At 38.2% G+C, this 21,260-nt stretch overlaps 2 protein-coding genes across 6 annotated transcripts in view; one reads left to right on the top strand and one right to left on the bottom strand.

The window, feature by feature from the left end:
- The window catches only part of LOC136871967 (alpha-crystallin B chain), a 178,312-nt gene extending 171,668 nt beyond the window's left edge, over window positions 1–6,644 (bottom strand). The window contains exon 1 of the mRNA XM_068225134.1: window positions 6,413–6,644. The gene's annotated coding sequence lies outside the window, so the exon portion shown is untranslated. The remainder of the gene's footprint in view (window positions 1–6,412) is intronic.
- The window catches only part of LOC137496951 (kinesin-like protein Klp61F), a 298,626-nt gene that overhangs the window by 141,312 nt on the left and 136,054 nt on the right, over window positions 1–21,260 (top strand). For all 5 annotated transcript variants that reach the window (XM_068225129.1, XM_068225130.1, XM_068225131.1 and 2 more), the window contains 3 exons: window positions 5,411–5,523; window positions 11,807–11,989; window positions 13,698–13,865. In XM_068225129.1, the coding sequence (XP_068081230.1) occupies window positions 5,411–5,523; window positions 11,807–11,989; window positions 13,698–13,865 (464 nt within the window). The remainder of the gene's footprint in view (window positions 1–5,410; window positions 5,524–11,806; window positions 11,990–13,697; window positions 13,866–21,260) is intronic.

Genomic DNA, 21,260 nt, shown 5'->3' on the forward strand with positions numbered 1-21,260 from the left:
CATACGCCCCAGGGAGACTTAGTGAAATAAACGTACGTCTCCGAATGCACAATCCCTTTCTCCGATAAGTTTCAGATCCATCTGTGGCTTGCAGTAAAACCCTGTGTTTTGAGTTCTTTTGAGATCCCTATTGCTTTCAATAGACACATTTCATTCGATACACCGTATCCTAACTCAAGTTTTTGTATCACAAATTTGTGCAGTTCTTCAATTTCCGGAAACACTGCACTCCGCCTGCAGAATGCTCTGTGATCGCTGTTACTTCGTAGAAGTTTTTGCTTCTTTTGCCAATCACGAATACGCAATTCATCAATATCTTACTTTCTGTCAACGGCACGATTTCCGTATATTTCAGCTTTGCTTTCAACTTTAAGTTTCTCTCGCACAGTAAATGACCGCACACGCAGTTTTGAATCCATCGCTTACTATAGAGACAACAGTCCGGCCCCGCGGAATAGGGGGCAACGCGTCCGCCTGTCACCCGGTGGCCCCGGATTCGATTCCCGGCCGGGTCAGTGGTTTTTAATTGTAAATTATTAATATCCCTGGCCTAGGGGCTGGGTGTTTGCGTCATCCTTAACGTTCCTTTCCTCACATTCAACACTTCACACTTCTGCCATTTACAAAATAATACATGCAGGTTCCTCACATATGGTGCAAGTGGGGGCAAAAGATCTTATGGAACTCTCGCAAAGTACGATATCCCGCGAGATCAGGTATTCGTGCACCCAGCATGCCAGCAACTCTTGTCAAACAAATGACAATCGAGCATCCTCAGCAGCGGCTTGCATATTTACCCGTATTCTTTTATTTACCATGTTTCATTACCTTTTCGCGTTTACGTGGTACTGTAACTGTATTGAGAAAAAAAATCAATCTTGTTTTCTAGAACGCCACAAACCTACTGCGCTGGCGAAGCGATAAGTACCATTATGAGGGGCGGATGCCTTGGATTTTGGACCCCTTTAGACTGCAAGAACCGGGCGAGTTGGCCGTGCACGTAGAGGCGCGCGGCTGTGAGCTTGCATCCGGGAGATAGTAGGTTCGAATCCCACTATCGGCATCCCTGAAAATGGTTTTCCGTGGTTTCCCATTTTCACACCAGGCAAATGCTGGGGCTGTACCTTAATTAAGGCCACGGCCGCTTCCTTCCAACTCCTAGGCCTTTCCTATCCCATCGTCGCCATAAGACCTGTCTGTGTCGGCGCGACGTAAAGCCCCTAGCGAAAAAAGAAATCCTGCAAGTATCATCGATTTAGTAATGTGCTATAAAAGCAGTCCCTTGGTCAGTAATAGTCTTGTTACGTCAATTTCTGTGAATGTGAGGCGTCGCGGGTCGGATTCACGGATTGTTTTAAATTTATTTCCATCCATCCATTTGTTCTTCGTCCTCACATTTTGAATTCTGATCAGTGGAGGATTTTGGACTTTTAATTTTTTCATTATATTTTGTCATGTCATACCGATAAGGGCCGATGGCCTAGATGTTAGGCCCCTTTAAACACCAAGCATCATCATGTTTTCTAGGACGCTACTAAAACACAATAAGACCTGAATGCCCATTTACATGTGGTATATTGAGAACAGTAACCACATTCAAATCTATTTCAGTACTCCATGTAAACGTAGTAAATATGTACGAGAATGAACGGCTTGAATATGACCCGCACCCAAGATTTAGAACCAATATTTTAGGGGAAAAAGTGCGTGTGGTATTCAGGATTATACGGTTAGTTCGGCATGTATACTTCAATTGTGCATGTATACATTTGTAGCAGAGTATATATTATGTTGCTAAGAAAGTAGCTTTGAAATGAGCAATAAAACTGGCTTCTGGTAATGCATGTTATAATGTAATACTTAAGGATTTAGTAGTTCTTAATCATAACCACATCTGTATGTAGCCCTATCTCTTGGTGGAATGTCACGCTCAAATGGTACAGGCATTTTGAAGTTGTAGCACCGATAATAAAGCATAAGATTCTTGTTCTGAGGGGTCCCGGTCATAACTGTGTTGACAGTTGGAATGCATCTGTGCTTGTTGTAAGATGAGATTAAAAAGGGAACCGCTAGGGACTCTCAAATTAGCAGGGTGGGTTGGCAATATAAGGGACCCAAGTTGAGTCTGGCATTGCTTTCATTTTTGCCAGTCTGCTTTTGTCTTGCCTACCTCCTGTGCCTAACTTTTCCTACCCCGATGGTATTAAAGGTTCACAAAGCCTAGGAATTCCTTCATTTTTACACCCTTCCATGCCCTTCAGTTTCCATTTCATTTACCTTCATCCTTTTAGGTGTCTGACTTCCTTGATTTATTCCATTGATTAGTGTTAAGAGATAGTTTATCAAATGTATATCATCTTGAAGACGTTTAACTCAACCTCCACTATACCGGACGTATGCTGCGTGTGCTAGGGTGGCATTACATGGGGTCATGTACACCTCCTTTGGTCAGGTGGAAACATTAGATGTTCCAAAGCACAGACACAGCTCTCTCCAGGCTATTGGGAACATGTGAATATTAGCTGGATTATAATTTCAATTGTGCCGCTACTGTTATACCTTTCCTGGTGGTACTGATGTTGCCCAGATGGAGGGGCCTGCCTATTCCAACATGAATGTCATGAGTAAGCCAGCTGAGAAATATTGAAGCAAGAAATTAAGAAATATAATCTTAGGTGTTTAAATGGTAATTACCACAGAAAGGTGCTGTGAACAAACTTACAAGAATACAATCTTCAGGCATGACCTAAATGACTGAAGAGATATAGGCACTAATAGGTGAAATAGTTACCTTTTTATTCTTTATAATTTGTCCTAAAATTGGCTCTCAACTTTAATCTGCATGTCTAGTTTCTGCTGGAATAAATTATCTTAGGAAATATAAATTTAGTCGTGAGCAACCCAGTCATATGCAAAACTTGCTCTGAATTACCAGTGATGAAGCAGTTAAGTTGGTCCAGATGTCTTGATGAACTAGTCAGTGCTATACAAAGACAGATTCAAGCATGTGTTACAGCAGAGCAGTGTGCTACCCAATAATAACTTGGTCAACATTGTTTAGGAGAACTCCAACTGATAAACCAATGGTGGGATCTTGTGCTAAAATATTTTTGTAAATCCAAGAATTACTGCTAATGCTTTATTCTTGCTGTCCATGAATTGTTTTTGTTTTTTTTGCAAAATTATTCATAATCACTTTCTCTTTTCCATCTCTAGCCTGGTCTGAATATTAATGGCACCTTTCCATCATCTGTATCTAACCACCATTACTTCCTTTCAACTGTATTCCAATGCAGGTTCCTATTGTGCTGTTCCTGTTCTATTTAGCCTTTGTCATCTGCTTTGCATTCTTCCCTCCCCCATCCTCTTAAGTTATCCAAATCACCTCAGTTCTGTTCTATCTGGTCACCTACTTAGGATGCTTTGGTGGGCCAAATGAGACCCTTGTGAGCTGGGGCATACATACATTGAAAGCTTCGATATCGATCTTGAGGAATCGCCTCTATGCTCAACCCACTTAATTAAATCAGTTAAAGTAATTTATCTGCTGCTTCTTAGTGAATGAGTACTGTTTTCTGTACATAATCAATAGAGTTGTTCTTTATTCTGTATTGTAATTAGATTAGGTTCTAATATTCTTTGTCGGTTTTGTAACCTCAATCATTTAAGGAAGAATAAATATAGTTATTTATATTTTCAAAACGACTGACACTGTAGCAATACACAGAATACTCAAAATAGAAAGTTTAATAATCAGAACATGTATAAACAAAACATAGCAATAAAATGGATCCTGGAGACTAGTTTCTAACGAAAGTTTACATAGAAATAGAACCGGTAAAGAGCACTATCACAAAGAAGACTCTCATTCTTTGGTCACCTAATTAGAACACCTGAAAATAGAAAAATTGTGGAACAGTAAGAGTAATATGTGGATTTTAGAAATCAGAGAAGATATGAAGGAACTATAAATCACAGTACAGGGTTTAAAAACAAAATCATAAGCACCGGACTACAGACCAAGATCAACAGCATAGGAAAAGTTATTTTATACTCCGCATGGCCTTGCTTCTAAATTGAAGTTTCGCAAAACAAATGGGCATCGCCTTCCCTCTGTTGCCACCGTGCTACACCTGGGAGAACAGCTGATGCAATATGACCGCGGTAAACAGCCCTTTTAAATTGTAATACAGTACTCAGAAAAACGAATGAATATGGATTGAAAACAAATTCACAAGAACTACACTTTCTAATAATATTTGGCACTAAAAGAGAATATATTATTAACAATAAAAGAGAATGAGGAAATAACACATCATTAACGGCTAATGGCTGGCACAGAAAGGAGGTTATGGCGTACAAAGGGAACACTCTACTGATGTCAGTCACTGGAACCCTCCAACAATATGAAAAACACACTAAATATTGAAGGAAAATGCAAAAGATCGCGAACTATACCGAGTAACATACATGCTGAGCGAGATAGGTTAACCACGTGGCGAATGTAAATATTAGAGTTGGCAACTAGGTTTCAAGATCGTGCTCTGCCGATATAAATCGATATGAATGGCAGCTTGGGATTGGTTGGATGTCTATGCTTCAGCGCATAACTACCAGACAGAGCCAAAATCTGCTAAAACTTCAGTTTAGAAGTAGTGCCGTACGGAGTATAGACGAGGAGAGAAAATCAAGATCCGAGAGAATGAAGTACTGCGCTGAAAGAAAATCGAAAAATCCGTTGTATAATTGACTAAAGTGATACAATGAAGGTCATAAAATGTAGAATAAAATAAATAAAATAATTATATATATATGCAGATTTCTTTCCTGACATTCTCTTATCTTTCATATTTCACTTGTTATAAATTTTACTCTCGTGCCTTGTTGTCAGTGTCAGTCTTTGCTGCACGTGACGGTGTGTAGTAATAATAAATCATATTATACATTACCTATGTACACTTCCTTCTTCCAAATAGTTCCTCACATTCTGGCAAAATTCATTTCCTGTGCTATCCTTGTACTGATTCCATCCAGCATTAGTTCCCTCCCAAAATACTAGTCTCCCAATTTTTGCAGTACCTTTCTCTTCTAGTCAACACCATTGCATAGCTTTTCTCCATGCTTATTTACATTCCATAATTGCTAATATACTCGCTTGGCATATCCAGTTGGCCTTGTACTTGGTCAATTTGTTTCCCACACCAGTATCACCTGTGAATATTACCTTCAGTTCCCTGTCCCCGTGGTTTCCTCTTTCTCTTTCACACGTTCATCCATTATCACTATGAACAGCAGTGGTGATAGCACACTTCATTATCGTAGACCTGTTACTTTTCAAATGTATTCTCTCCTACCCACTGGAGTCTACGCTGCAATTGTTGTGTTTTATGGACATATTGTTTTTTAACAGGTCATCGTTGTGAGGATGTTAAGAAATGGTCATGTGTTGCTGAAGGAAAGGTTACATCAATAATTCAAGCTCAGATCAGTTTGCAACAACTGTTACAGGAGGAACTTGCCAAGGTTGGTAACTTCTAAAGAATTTGCATGATTCAGTGTATACTGTACACAAAGTAAGCTTTAGTATTCAATTGTAAGGTTGATTTGTTGATAGATTTTCTGAGCCTTATACTCCTTTATGAAGACAGTGTAACCTCATTAGTGCGTTCCTCATTAACATGTTTTCCCCCTTAACACATCATAAATTCGAAGTCTCGATTCTCCTCTTTTTAAATCTATGTAAAATTACCTTGCTTATCGCATCACAAATTTTCTCTATTACTGCTTAGTACAGTCACACTTTTCCTAGACCTGAAAATTTTACTTTGTCACCCCTTGTGAAAGAAACTTGATTTCCAACTTGGGAAAGAGCCATCGCCACACTTGCGTGATTATGGGAAATTCCCTTCCTGAACTTCAAAGGATAAGATTCACTTTAGGGGAGAAAGCCATTAACCTCAGAAATGTTCAGTTTTGTTTGCCGGTTAGCAGCAAAATTGCTGAAGAGCCGTGTGCGCTTGTTTTTGCTTGTATTCTTTGTTGAATGCTGGTACAGTGGAGTGTAGGTAATATTTGTCACATGAAATAGTAGCCTATACCTGAATTAGGAGCATAATCGTGTGAAATCGACTAGCGTGGTGCATATTTGCCTTGTGATAGCATGGTTATGGACACGGAAGATGAGAAATTCCTTCATAACTCAATGAAGACAAAATTGAAATCTGTCAGAAATTGGACTGGCATAAGTGCACAGAGGCAACACCACATTCAGAGATCACATGTGTTGAAATGCACGGCTTCAAGCTTTGACAGATTAATTGAAATAATAAATATGGTAGTTCAACCTATTCAATACAAGTAAATAAGAGAGATAGAGATTACATTCTTATTTAATTAAAAGTGGAAATGGTACCGGTTTCGACCCCAGTCTGGGTCATCATCAGCCGATTATAACTCAAAAACAATGCATAAGTAAGAAAGAAGTTAACAGTCAAGTCCACACAATATCAGTTGAAGAGGCGATATAAAAATGCCGGGGGTAGGCACTGTAAAATTCAGACAAAGTGGAATGTAAGTCACTTAAAAGAAGTAATGTGTAATCTTCCGAGCATTAGCACGGCACACGCAATGTTTGGCACTGTCTCACATTGCGTGTGCCGCGCTGATGCTCGGAAGATTACGCATTACTTTTTTTAAGTGACTTACATTCCACTTTGAATTTTACAGTGCCTACCCCCGGCATTTTTATATCGCCTCTTCAACTGATATTGTGTGGACTTGACTGTTAACTTCTTTCTTACTTATGCATTGTTTTTAGAGTTATAATCAGTTGATGACCCAGACTGAGGTTGAAACCGGTACCATTTCCACTTTTAATTAAATAAGAATGTAATCTCTACATTTCTTATTTACTTGTATTGTATAGGTTGAACTACCATATTTATTATTTCAATTTAACTGTGATACTTTTCAATACGGAACAATGAAATTTTTATCTTTAAATTCAAGCTTTGACTCGATCATACAAGTTTGTCGAAGGTTTGTTCAATACAAAATGGTGGCCAAGGTCATGCCTTGCCATTGGACATGGTCGAATGTAACCTCCAATATTCATTGTCTAAGAGTGTGACCAGAAAATAATGTTTAACAACCCACTGCTCTGAAATAAGACCTAACATTTGTTATAGAAAGAGTGTAATCTGCAATAATACTTCTATGTTATTGTTGGCTTCTGTGCACATGTTTTCACATTTGTTCTCTCGTTTTTTTTTTTTTTTTTTTTTTTTTTTTTTCACACCTTTTAATACTTATCTCTCATCTTTAAAAATCGTAGATTGGCCTATAATTTTCACTATACCCACACATGTGACGTAACATGCCATCATGTCACAAAAAAATCGTATTTAGTGTTTCGATATCCCTGTTGGATAGTTTTTATTCATATATTCATTAGTACGTTTTCTTGCTTAACAAGTTCTTTTTCCTTGTCCCCTGCAGAAACATCTTAACAAAGTTTTACTGTATATGTATCGTCGTCAACGGCCCTCACCACACCTCACAGGACGACTTCTTTAAAACTAAGTCGTTTAAGAGGAGAGAAGAACAACAAAAAAATACAGTAAACCTTGTTAATTCGAGGTCGTTGGGACTCTGAAATCGGACTTCGAATTACGTGATCTCAAATTAACCACCAATTCGTATTTTGGAATTGCCAACCCTTGCCGCTTTACAAAATTGTCTTAGGCCCGTATTGCATGCAGTTAACCTTGATTCACAGTTTAAACCTTTCAAATGCCATGAGAAAAGAACTATTTCCAAAATGCATCCAAGAAGGTGCATTTAGAGTATTAAGATAATGCACTTAGATCACTCACTGACAAACATAACCTCTCGCAACGAAAGAAGGAAAAGAAGAGGAAAAAAAAAGCAAGATTCAAAGACGAGGAGAAAATTATGTTGCCTCTCATGTGTAAGTCCTTTATTCATTGGATTACTGTACTGTATGCATTTTATATTTCCTGCACTTGCACAGAAAGTACCCGATGCCCTTAAAAATGTCATGGCTAATCGAACTTCCCTATGACGAGGGAGAGAGTCTCTCGCTTCCTTCTGCATGACAACACAATAGTCACTCTATCCTTGTACAATTTTCCACCATGGCACTTCTCTCGTACCTCAGAAATGTAAACACTTGCCGTGTCAAAGTATTCTAAGACCCATTAATGAATGCAATCACCTTGATTCACACTTTAAACCTTTCAAATTCCATGGAAGAAACTATTTCCGAAATGTATCCAACAGGGTGCATTTACAATGTTCAAATAATGCACTTGGATAATTCATTGACAAACATAACCTCACGCAACGAAAGAAAAAAATCTCGCGATTCAAAGAGGAGAGAAAATTATGCTGGTTCTCCTGTGCAGATGCATTATTTTTTGGATTCCTCTTCAGTTTGCATTTTTAGATGCCTTGTGCTTGCTTGGAAAGTGCCTGACGCCGTTAAAACATAGTCGCTTATCGAACTTCACTATGACGAGGGGAGGAATTCTCTCGCTTCCGTGTGCATTGCAACAATACAATGTACATTGTACAATTTCCTGGCTGGCACTTTCTCCTTTAAAACCATAAGACCGTTTGGGCTCAGCATTAAAAGAAAGCAATGCAGTTTCATCGGCAATGGCAATATTGTTCAGTGTCTACGAATTGATTATACGAGTCTTGCTTTTTCGTCAACTGTCGGCATCGCAATTGCAAGTGGATTCTGTTTCTCCTCACCCTGCCTGCTGCGTAATATTACGGCGTTCCTTAAAAATGTTCAATACAAAAGAATTCCGATCTCTCTCGATCTTCTTAGTTATAAAGCACACTGTAGCCAGCGAAGTGTGGGAGAAAGCTACCCCTGCACATTCCGGAAGATGCGTTCTATCATGACGCGGATACATTTTGAATTTAAATAATTCTGTAATATGCTACTGTTTTTTAACATGTAAAGGCAATTTCAAATTAAAAGTCTGAATTTCGGTACTGGGGTCAACATTGTACTACATTACGAATTATCCGTATTTTAAATTAAACAATTTAAATAACATGGAAAACTTCATCTCATGTTCCCGGGAACAAGAACCTCTTCGAATTAGACCGGATTTTGAATTAACCGATTTGGAATTATCGAGGTTCTGCTGTAAATGCACAGTGGGATAGGAACCTGGAAAGGAAGGCATAATAGGCTAAAACACAGTTTCAGGTCAGGCCTAATGTAGAAATTCTAGCTATCATGTATTGGAATTAATAATTTTTCTCCTGTGTTTAGTGTCGTCCAAAATTTGACATGATGAGAAATAGTTTGTAGTGTCTGTAGTATTTTTCGTATCTATGGTAGAGTTTTTTTTAGATTATTCAATTGTTTCATCCAGAAATTGTGTTGCCAACCTTCTCGCACCGGAACCGCGCTAAATTCATATTTACTCCGACTGAAACTATGATATTTTTTTGTGCTGAGTAATGGTGCAATGTGTTGTTGTGTTGACTTGAGACAGAATGTTTTTAATAAACTTTTCTAATCAATTATTGATAATTGTGCCTCAATTTATTTCTGATATCATATGTAGCCTTGTGGGTTATTGAATTAAATAGTGAAAAGCTTCTGACTTGCAGATTAAGTGAAATCATGAATAAATATTGTGGTTAAAGGCAGTGGTATCATATCAAATGTTCTGTGATGTGTTAAGCAGCACAGGTTCTCACTTTTCATTAACAGAGCCACGGTGTGATTGGGATCTACCATTGCCAAGTTCTAGTACTAGAATAATCTTGCTGCAATCAGCGGTAAGGCTGCCCAGCTGTGTTCCTTTCATTGTGTAAACTTCCCATTCATATTAGTCCCTCCATTATACAGATAAAATTGCCCGAATACTGGTAGACCAGTTAGTCAAATAGCAACAGTTATCAAAACACAGAATTAAAGCTACTCCCCAGCTCCTTTCTGCCAATATTCAGAGGTTTTTCCACTAAACTAAGTAACTCCCTAGACCACGCATCAAGCAGCAACATCGTAGGATAACTTGTACTGTATGGCAAATCGAAAATTTTAGTTTCTGCAGTTTTTGTTACATAGCATTAATTGATAGGACCAGTATTAGTTCAGATATTTCAGAACCATTTTTAGGCCTTTCCTCAAACTACCCAGTACAAATAATCTTAATTTTTCATTATATTCTGTTGTAGCCATTTTCTTATGATACGCTTCTAATGTATGTACAATCATACAGACTAGAGAAATTTAAGTTTCATTTTCTCATTCTGGACAAGACCAACACACAAATACCTATTTGGAAAAGTTGTGACTGAAGTATGGGCATAACTTTTATCCAGTCAGTGTGTTTGATACTGAAATATCCAACAAATTCCTGGGTGAGGTACCAGGTAGTGGAGTGTTTAACCACTGTATTTAAAGTTACATTCTAAGGTCATTACTGATAAACTTCTGTTGTGTTGGCTTCTACTTCAGTATCTTTCGTACATTCTATTACTTTATAATCAGCGATATCCTGGCATATTTGCTCTGTTGATCTATAAACTTAAGATGGTAGTTTGGCTACAATTTTGTACCCTGGAACATTCATTTTTGACAAGATAAGCGTTTAATCTTTGGCATATTTCTTGTGCGGCAGTGATGTCTGTTGATATAGATGTTGATTCCCATAGGGAATCTGAAATATTTGTTCCGAATGAGTAAATTTATAATACCAATATAAATGGTCCGTTATTGGACATTATAAATTTTCCAGCTAACTCATTCCTGGTTGCCAGCGTTTTGCCCTCGTGTGCTAGGCTGGGCTCATCAGTTGGTACCTAGCACACCTACCAAGACGCTGGCTAGTGCATACCGTGGAGGCCACTGCGTAAGCTACTGCCGGTGGCTACAATTAGCTTACGCAGTGGCCTCCACGGTATGCACTAGCCAGCGTCTTGGTAGGTGTGCTAGGTACCAACTGATGAGCCCAGCCTAGCACACGAGGGCGAAACGCTGGCAACCAGGAATGAGTTAGCTGGAAAATTTATAATGTCCAATAACGGACCATTTATATTGGTATTAGTGATGTCTGTACCGCTCTCTCTCACGAGTCTGCTTAAATGTTCACCCTTCTCCCTGGATATGAATTCTGTCTTGAGTTGTAGGATTTAATGTTCTTCTAACAAGAAAACAAAAAAGGAAAACAATCTTCATACCACATATGCTGGGCTTTCTCTTGATCAGTCTTAATTCTTTTCAGCCCCTGAAGAGTTCATTCCTGGTTTCCAGCTTCATCAGGATGACATACATAAACACTCATTTAGAGGCCATTCTGACAGATTTTTAGTCTTAATGTGGGATTCTAGGTTTAGAAGGATGCTGGTTAAATGCAGGAAAAGGAAGAAGCAAAAGTCAAAATGAATACTGGTGGTTAGACTTGTAAAACGGGAGAAAAGCTTCCAAAGAGGTCAATATAAGCAATTAAAAGGAACCAGTGTCATATCAAGTCTTATAGAGAGATAGGACATGAAAGGAAACTCTTAAAAGGATAAACACAAAGAAATGTCAATGTAGGTGGGGTGAGCTATGGAAAGATGGGAGGAAAAAAATTAGAAAATAAATACTTCCCTAATTCAGTAGCAATTTTTCCTAATGAAAGATGAGTAGTAGTCCAGTCATAAAAAAATCTTCATGATTCTGAAGAAATTGCATCAGTAGTGTTACTAGTTAAATCCATATCTTGTATTACTTTAGATTTCCTTGTTTATGTTGTGTTATTTTCCTTTTTAGTTGGACCCCAGTGTAGAGGTGCTTGGTCAGTCCCAGGCAGCTGTACAAGAGTTACGGGACACCCGCCAGAAGATTCTGAAAGAGGCCTCGGATTATTGCCAGGGGCAATTAATGGATCTTAAACTAGATGTTACTAAACTTCGGGATGAAAATGAAGCTCTCAGGAAAGATCTTACTGAAATGGTAAGAAACATTAAGGTACTGATTTATCTCTGAAAATTGCCGTTCTCTAGGTATGGTACATAAATTCTAAAATCTAATGCAGTATTGTCATAGCAAATTTTTAAAAAAGCTACATTTAAAAAAAAAAACTTGTTACCTCACTCACCGGGTGGTTGAAATGGTTCTTCTGGACTTCTTATACCCCATTCTTTCTAACTGCATTCCCACTTTCAATTTCAAGTGCCTCCACAGTATCCATCGGTTCCCATTTGTCTTTGACCGTTCTGTTACAGTAACTTCATTTTGCTTCTGCTGTCTCTTCTTGAACTATCCTTTGACCTTCAGATTCTTAATTTTCTGTTCAACGTCGGATCCTTGCCTCATCCCTTATTGATATTTTATTTTTCTTTCTGTGATGCAATCCTGTTTTTGCTGCTTTCTTTCTACACTTTCACACTTAATCTTACGTCACTTGCTTCTTGTATCAAGGTGTGTTTGAGTCTGGCCTGTTCATCTACAGTGTTCACTTCTTTCCTTGGCAGCTGACCTTTTATCCGGCCCTTCTTGTCTCCTTAAGTTCCCATGATCTGTATTTTTGGTGCGTGGCTATATCTCACATCTGCTACTAATTGGTTGCTGTCAAGACTTGCACTAGGTATTACTTTGACATCTATCATAAGCTTACTCCTTTCTCCATCTGTTATATAATCTATTATAGTCTAAAGTTGCAACTTTGTGATTGACTCTTTATGCAGAAGTCAGAGTTGTTCCCCTTCTGTGTTCCTCATCCCATATCCATGTGGTCTTGACATCTTCTTGCTTCTAGTCCTGTCTGTCCAGATTTGTACATTCTGGTCTCCTATGATGATATGTCTTATCTTCATGGATATCTTCCTCTAGATCATCCTGATATTTGGTTTTATCATACTGGTTTCACCTGATCAATAGTGCATACACTTATATCGGCATTAGCTTTTCTTTTCACAGATACACAACCCCATTTATTATTCTTTCATACTGGATGTTAGCGATCCCTGAAAGCCATTTTCCATGATGAATCAAACTTTGATAATCTGATAATCTTCTTGTTATTACCCTGCTGGTTAGATGTATACTGTTTCAGTTTTTGTCTCTGTAGCTTTCCATTTGGTCCCTCTCAGCCTAAGGGAATGCTATTTTCCTTTCCTCGAGGTCCATTAATTCTTCACACTTTACTGTAAGGTTGAGTATATTGTTGGTTCCTATTCCTGTTATCCCTTCAGAGGTTGGTGCATGGTTAAAAGGCCCAGCCTATCATAACACAAGCAGTCATACCTGGCATGAGTTGGCTCATGTTGGTGTATTTGCAGAGTATCTTGCTTTCCTAGGCTATTCAAATGGAAATCAAATTGACAAAGTCCTCTTACAGACTTGCTAGACCTAACATAACTATAGGATTTTTTTTTTCTTCTGGGGATTCACAGCAGTCCCCTATCACACCTGCAAGGTAGCAGCTTTCTGATGAACGTGTGTGGCATTTCCTCTAAAAAAAACTTCTACAACCTCCTAACGGAGAACTCTTCCACGGATAGCTGTTGGTTCTCAGTTTGTTAGGTTTGGTATCGGCTGCCTAACCCTTGACCAGACACTTGTAGGTACAACAGTTATTCATATATGGTAGCAGTATATTCCTGTCCTTACACAGGTTGTTAAAATAAACTATGTCTTTATTTCTGTATCAACTTCGCAGATGGTGACACACAAAAGAACAGTTGCTGAACAAGTTGAAGAGACAAATAAAACAATGGAGGACCTTAAAGAAAGCATTTTGCAGAAATTAAAGTACTTAAGGAACAGTTCTGAGCAAGAGAGAGCTACTTTGCAGTCTGTGAAGGTTGCCAAGCGCTCCTTTATTGAGGTGAGTGCTGAAGTATAAAACAGTTCGTCATTTTAGTGCAGTTAACAGTTCACTGTTTCCTTAACTTAGACGGTCCCTTAAATCACCTTAAATATTTTTGAAAAGGAAGGTACTTTGATGTGCTGTTCTCACAGAAGTAAAGTATAAGGAAGGGCTCATAATTGTTGCCCTTCACAGATTTTATTAATTACTAAGGTAGCAGGGCCAAGATCGGACACACAGGCCTTAATTGGCTTAAAATAAGAATGGCAAGCATCGGAATAGGTTTATGGGAATAGATGTAGTAGCTGAAGGCATCTAGCAGAGAGCGAAAGTACATTTTGCTTCATGAATATCTTGGGGATTGTGTCGGGTGTGTGTCTATTGAAGTGAGAGATGTGGTATCGATTTGGTTAACGATAAGAGTGTTTACATATTATATAGAAAAATAAATAAAATCCATGTTGGTCTCCTATGCTGATACTGTAGAATGCGCAAATTAATGCTTGACTGCGTTTTGAGTTATTATTCATGTGCATAACTCATTAAGTTTGCTGTTTGTTATTCACGCATTGAAACCACAATTGAGATAGTGGACACCTTATGTCCATTATTGGCGTCCCATGATATAATATTTTCTTCTGATCGGTATTCAAAATTAAACTTAGTCTCTCCTGGACCATACTATGTTCATTTTGTTAAGTAATGATGATAAAATCTAATAGTGGACAGGGAGAGTCCACAAATTACAGTAGAACCCCGATAATTCGAAATTGGTTATTTAAAAATCCTGCCTAATTCGAAGAAGCTCTCGTTCCCGGAAACATGAGATACGGTTTTGCATGTTGTTTAAATTGTTTAATTCGAAATATGGATAATTAGTAACTCGAAGTACAATCTTGTTCCCATTATTGAAATTCAGACCGTTAATTCGAAACTGCCTTTACAATCTAAAACAATAGTACGTTACAAGTAATTTAAATTCAAAATTTATACGTTTCATGATAGAACGCGTGTTCCGAAACGTGGAGGGGTAGCTTTCCACACTTAACACTCGCTTCAGTGTGTGTACAGTGTGCTTCATAATTGCCAAGTTGATTGAAATTACAATTCTTTCGTCTTCAACATTTTATAGAACGCTGTAATATCACGCAGCAGGCAGTGTGTGGGAGACATAATCCGGCACACTGGCGATGCCGACAGTTGGTGAAAAAGCGTGGCTCATAATCAATTCGTAGGTACCGAACAATATTGCCATTGCCGATGAAACTGCATTGCTTTCTTTTAATACCGAGCTCAAACAGTCCGATGGTTTTAAAGGAGAAAATACCAGCCGGGGAATCGTACAAGGGTGGGAGACATTGTACAGTGTTGCAATGCACACGGAAGCAAGAAACTTTATCACCTCGTCAGAGGTAAGTTCGATTAGCCGCAATGTTTTAAGGGCGTCGGGCACTTCCCGTGCAAGTACATTGCATCTAAAAATTCAAATACTACAGTAATCCAAAAAATAATGCATTTTCATAGAGGAACCAGCATTATTTATCCTAGGCTTTGAATTGTGTGATTTCTTTTTCTTTCGTTGCACGAGCTTATATTTGTTAGTGATTTATCCAAGTGCGTTATTTGAATACTGTAAATGTTGGATACATTTTGGAAATACGTTTTTTTAATGGCATTTGAAAGGTTTAAACTGTGAATCAAGGTTAACTGCATGCAGTAACAGGCCTGACAATATTTTGTAACGCGGCAAGGGTTGGTAACCGGGCAAGTTGGCCGTGCGGTTAGGGGCGCGCAGCTGTAAGCTTGTATCTGGGAGATAGGGGGTTCGAACCCCACTGTCAGCAGCCCTGAAGATGTTTTTCCGTAGCTTCGCATTTTCATACCAGTCAAGTGCTGGGGCTATACCTTAATTAAGGCCACGGTTGCTTCCTTCCCATTCCTAGGCCATTCCAATCCCGTCGTTGCCATAAGCTCTGTCAGTGCGATGTAAAGCAAATAGCAGAAGGAAGAGGGGAAAAAAGGATGGCACTTATGAATTACAAATTCGCAGTTAATTCGAATTCCAAATTTCGAGGCTCAGCGACTTCAAGTCAACGAGGTTTTTACTGTACTAATATCTGTCCAGTATACCAGGAGCTTTTTAATTCATTTATTATGCGTAATGTTTTTTTTTCTTTCTGATATCCCCATTACATTCTTTATCTTATTACTGTATCACCTGATTTCAGTTTTCCAATTATTGTTGTGGTGTAGGAATGGTGGTGGTGGTGGTGGTGGTGGTGGTTGTTTTTGTATTTAAGAAGAAGTGGAACTAGGTAACCATCCTCTCCTCATGTAGGACCCAACAATGGCCTTGGAAGAAGAGTTGGTGGGCTTACGAAAAAGATAAAATTGAAAAGGTAAAAAAAGACCTACAAAAGAAGTTTCCCTGGGTGTCCCTCATTTAACTGCAGCCAGGAACTGTAAAGTACCTTGTACAAGCTTACATAAATCGGTATGGGAAGGGGAATTCAAAAATACGGGGCACACTCCTGTGCTAACCAGTGAAGAGGAAGGGATTGTCCTGTTGTGGATAGAATCTGTAGCTAAAGGTGAATTCCTAGTTAGTAGGGATGATCTTCTGGATGATGTCGGTGAAACTCCAGAAAGATTTGACGAGAAAGAATGCTTTTGTGAATGGTAAACCTGGACGTTTGTGGTATGAAAATTTCTTGAAAATACATCAAAAGACTTTCTACTTGGGTAGTACGGAATTTAACTATCACAAGATTATCAGCAACACTGGAAAGTTCAGAGAAATTATTCCCAGAAATAAATGTTTATTCATCATCATCATTTCCCTTTATCCAGCTGTAGCCGGGTAGGGGCAAATATGGTTCCTCTCCACTTTCTTCGGTCTTTCCACCACTCCTCCTCCAACACTGTGTCCCAGTCCAGGTTTCTTTCTATAATGCTGCGTTGGATGGTATCCTTCCATCTCAATCGTGGTCGTCCACGGCCTCTCCTTCCTTGGACTTGCATTTCCATCACCTTTTTTGGCATTCTTTCGTCGCTCATTCACTTTGTGCCCAAACCATCTTAGTCGGCTCTTCTCTATTCTATCATTCATTTTTTCCACTCCAATTTCTTCCCGGATTTTCTCATTCCTTATTTTGTCTCGTCTACTCTTCTGTATCATACTCCTCAAGAATTTCATTTCAGCTGCCTGTATTCGACTCTCATCCTTCTTTGTCATTGTCCAAGTTTCTGCTCCGTAAGTTGTTATGGGTACGTAATACATCTTGTACATAGTATCCATAGTATGTTTATTATGAAAGAAAATGGTTTAGAAGAAACTTATAAGCCTTCAGTAAAAAATAATTAAAATATAGAAATCTATTTTTTTATTGTTTCGGGTATGAAATATTTAGAGAAGAGGTTCATTAAGAAGGAAATGCATTCTCTAAAGCTTTAAAGGCAAAAAGTACCTTCTTTCTCAAACAAATGTACATTTGCCAAAATGGGTCCACCATTGGCCCCGTTACGTTATGTATATTACATTACAATGTTACATTTATTCAAGTAAAACAATGCCTATTGACATAATAAACAAAATGAAACTAGAATAAGTTAAATGTTGATGGCTTCTTTATTATATATTGAAACATGAACGCCCGTACTTGAATTTTTTGGAGAGCATGGATAACTGAGATTTTTCAATGTTAAAAATTCTTCCACCGTTTTGATACTTTTTAATTTGCCTTTTAGCAAATTTTTATTAGTCAACAGTACATGTTTCGTTCCTACTTAGGAACATCCTCAGCTGTTATTAAAGCTTAGGTGAATTGCCAAGATTTTAAACACGTTAATTTGCAGGTACATTGATTCTCTTAAAAACTACTAAAATACCTTTAAGACATTTCTTTAAGAAATCTATGTCCTTAGTTAACTTAGCTACCTTCACCTTTAGATTAAAATAGATGTTGCCTTGTTTATTTGCCTGGTTGGCCTTAGAATTGCAAGTAATCAGCTTCATTTTCCGTATCAAAACGGTGGAAGAATTTTTAACATTGTAAATCTCAGTGATTAGATTTGGATACGGAAAATGAAGCTGATTACTTGCAATTCTAAGGACAACCAGGCAAATAAACAAGGCAACATCTATTTTAATCTAAAGGTGAAAGTAGGTAAGTTAACTAAGGACATACATTTCTTAAAGAAATGTCTTAAAGGTACAGTAGAAGTCCGTTATAGCGAGAATTCACAACAGCGAATGATTTACTCGTTATAACGGATTGTCGTTATATCCGATGTTTGTATAAAAGTCGGAAAACCCTTCATGCACTTTAAAATCTGTATGAAACGGCAATCAGTTTGTTCAAAACTTGTGTTTCCGCAGATGATATCCACACTACGGCTTACTTGTTTGTTATTTTTCGTAATCCGATACTACGCGAGAGTGTATGTTTAATTTCATTCTGAAAAAAATATAGATCCGTATTTCTCCGAATCCAAGATGAACCCCACTTTTTCCATCAAAAAATTTAAATCGGGCTCAAGAAGTAGTTTGTAAAATCATACAGGCCTACACATTTTAAAACTATTTTTAGACGCTGAAAATTGACTCGTCAAGCCGTGTTTTTTTTTGCGGCTGCACAATTATTCTTTATATCCGCGGGTTTAAGGACCATTAACTTAACATTGGCATAATACCAAAGAGAACTCATTGCAAATTTTCTGGCAATACCTATTCCATGCGTCTCTACAACGATCCATCAGGAAATTATTCTTGCTGTTTTTAAAACTGTTACTTTTACGCAGTGTCTCGCTTGTCGGGTGCGGCCAAATTCAACGGCTAGCGATGTATAGGCCTAATCGCGAAAGTTGAAAGTCAACGAACGAGTTTATTGCGCCACGGTATGGCCGATCGCTCTTGCGTTTTTCGTGCACATACCTCACAATTTCATCATCGACTTCTTTAAAGCGTCCTTGTTGCGGACCACTGAATTCATTTTTTGTACAGTATGCATTTTTTAAGCTCTTTGTCTTCACGCTAACGCCAAATATTGGCTTTAGTTAGGCCTATGCCGTATTGCAGCTGCATAATTATTCTACATTTCCGAGTGTTTAATAAGCATTAACTTTAAAATTGGCATCATATTATCGACTAGAACCCGTTTAAAATTTTCCACGCATCTTTACAATATCTTTACGAAGATATTCCTGCTGTCTATAAACTTTAATTTTACTAAGCGTCAAGTACAATAGACGTGTTATGACTGCCACTGAATAGCCATTGCTTTTCTAAGAATTCGAAGGTTCGCATGTTTTGATGCCATTCTGCAGATTTGAGAAACACACAGGCACTGTACACTGTAGAAGCGGTAGCGATGTGTAGTAAAAAGGCGGTCAATGAGTTCTGTGCGTGTGTGAAAAGAAGCAGCGTGGTTACCACGGTAGTTGCTAGTGGTGTCCATTTACTTACTGTTAGGCCGCGAATGCAACAACTCTTTAAGTTTTCGCATGAGATTCTGAGAGAAAAAAGTCTTTGATTTGGAGAAATATGGTATCCCTCCAGAGATTTCTGTGGCAAACACCTCAGCTTTCTTCTTCAAACAGCGTCACCTAACCTAACCGTACCGGTATATGTAGCCTATCATGAGAACATATTTGAAACGCATGTAGAGAAATAATCTCGCGAAAAATTTTCATGTAAATAGCCGTTACTAGACGCGAGAAGATATGAAATGTCCTCCGAAATCAGTGATGTACTCTGCGATATCTTGAGGTGTATGACATTCTTACGTAATTTCCGTATATAACACTAAAATTAAGATATCGTTTATTGAGTCTTTATTTTTACGAGTTAACAACTGCTATCGGCCATGTTATTTACGCATTTATTACGAAAACGTGTTATACTCTTCATTTCGAATTTTCTTTAGAGAACAGCAGTCGATGGGTATTACTTATCAACTCCAACATCGCCTTTGAATCTCAACGAGAGAGCTCGCAAATGCACAAAGTGAGAAAACTGTACCGTACCGAAGATGGTCGATCTCATTTTGTTGCAAACGTTTCAGTTTTCTTATTCAAACAACGCCACGTATCCTAACCGTATTATACGTATGATGAAAACGCACATCAAGCGCCGGTAGAGAAATTATACATTTCTCGCTATAAATTTTCATAATAGCCTTTCTGTAATTTAACCAGACGCGACAAAATACAAACTAACCTATGAAATCAATTAACCCATTGAGCCCTGCATGTTTGTTGGATTGAAACTGCGTTGGCGCTGGGATTATTTTGGCGGAAATATAGTGTCGCTTCATATCATGAGAAATTTCTTACAAGACCATTAAAGATTTAAATGTACATGAAAACAAAAGGCTTTCATACCACAAACTGCGGAACAAGGAATAGAGTAAAACATTTTATTTTATTAGCATGACGGGACCGTGCTCAGTCCGCTTGCTGAGCTGTAACACAGTCTTCTCGTTGCACTTCCTCTTCGATTTCCACATCTATTTGTTATTCAGGAGTGTTGCTCACACTAGTACTAATATTACTACGAATTTCACTGAAAAAATACGTTCCTAATCATCATTACTTCCTAAAAGGGGTTATATATCGGTAAATATAAGTTCTATACTGGCAGCCATCTTGTTTACAAACGAATCTCAAAGCTAGAGATAGCCCACTTCAAACTAACATTACCGAGCACACTATCGATATATATTAGCAAAGAGCATATAACATTGCAAAGAAAGAGTCCCTACACAAATCACAAATGGAACTCACTCTGCCATCTCTTGAGGAAAAGTTGAATTACTTAGTAAAATGAGACAACGGAACAGTTCCGTGGTCCGGCGTTTGGTCCACCGAGACGAAGCACGGAACGGTTCCGTGGCTCGGGCCCAATGGGTTAAGCACTCTGCCATATCTCGAGGTGTATCCCATTCTTACTTAATTGCAGTATTTAGCCTCAAAATTAAGCGGTCGTTTAGTCAGCCTTAATATATAACGAGTTAACAACCGTTAAGATGTACAATATTATAGGGAAGGATCCACCTTTCAATACTCCGTAGTAAGTTGAACTAAAAAGTAGTTACAACCTGTTTATTGGGACCGGTTTCAACACATTTCAAGTGTCATCAGCCAATTAGCGAAGATCTTAAAACAACTAATATATTGAACACAGGCAAAATATTAACATTATATCATTTCGTAGCAATTCAGTTAATGTTCAAAACACAATAATCACAGTCAAGAGAGTAAACAGAACATCACTATCTTGCGCCGAAAACAAATATAGTTGAAGTTCATAAGCAGATCAAGTATGCACTTATGTAAAGTCGTTGCTAGGCAGGTCTTGTAGGCATTTGTTTCTCCGGCCGAAGAGTAAAAGGTGACGTGAATGAAGTCTTAGGA

This window comes from Anabrus simplex, chromosome 1 (assembly GCF_040414725.1).
Source record: "Anabrus simplex isolate iqAnaSimp1 chromosome 1, ASM4041472v1, whole genome shotgun sequence".
Taxonomy (NCBI): Eukaryota; Metazoa; Arthropoda; class Insecta; order Orthoptera; family Tettigoniidae; genus Anabrus; species Anabrus simplex.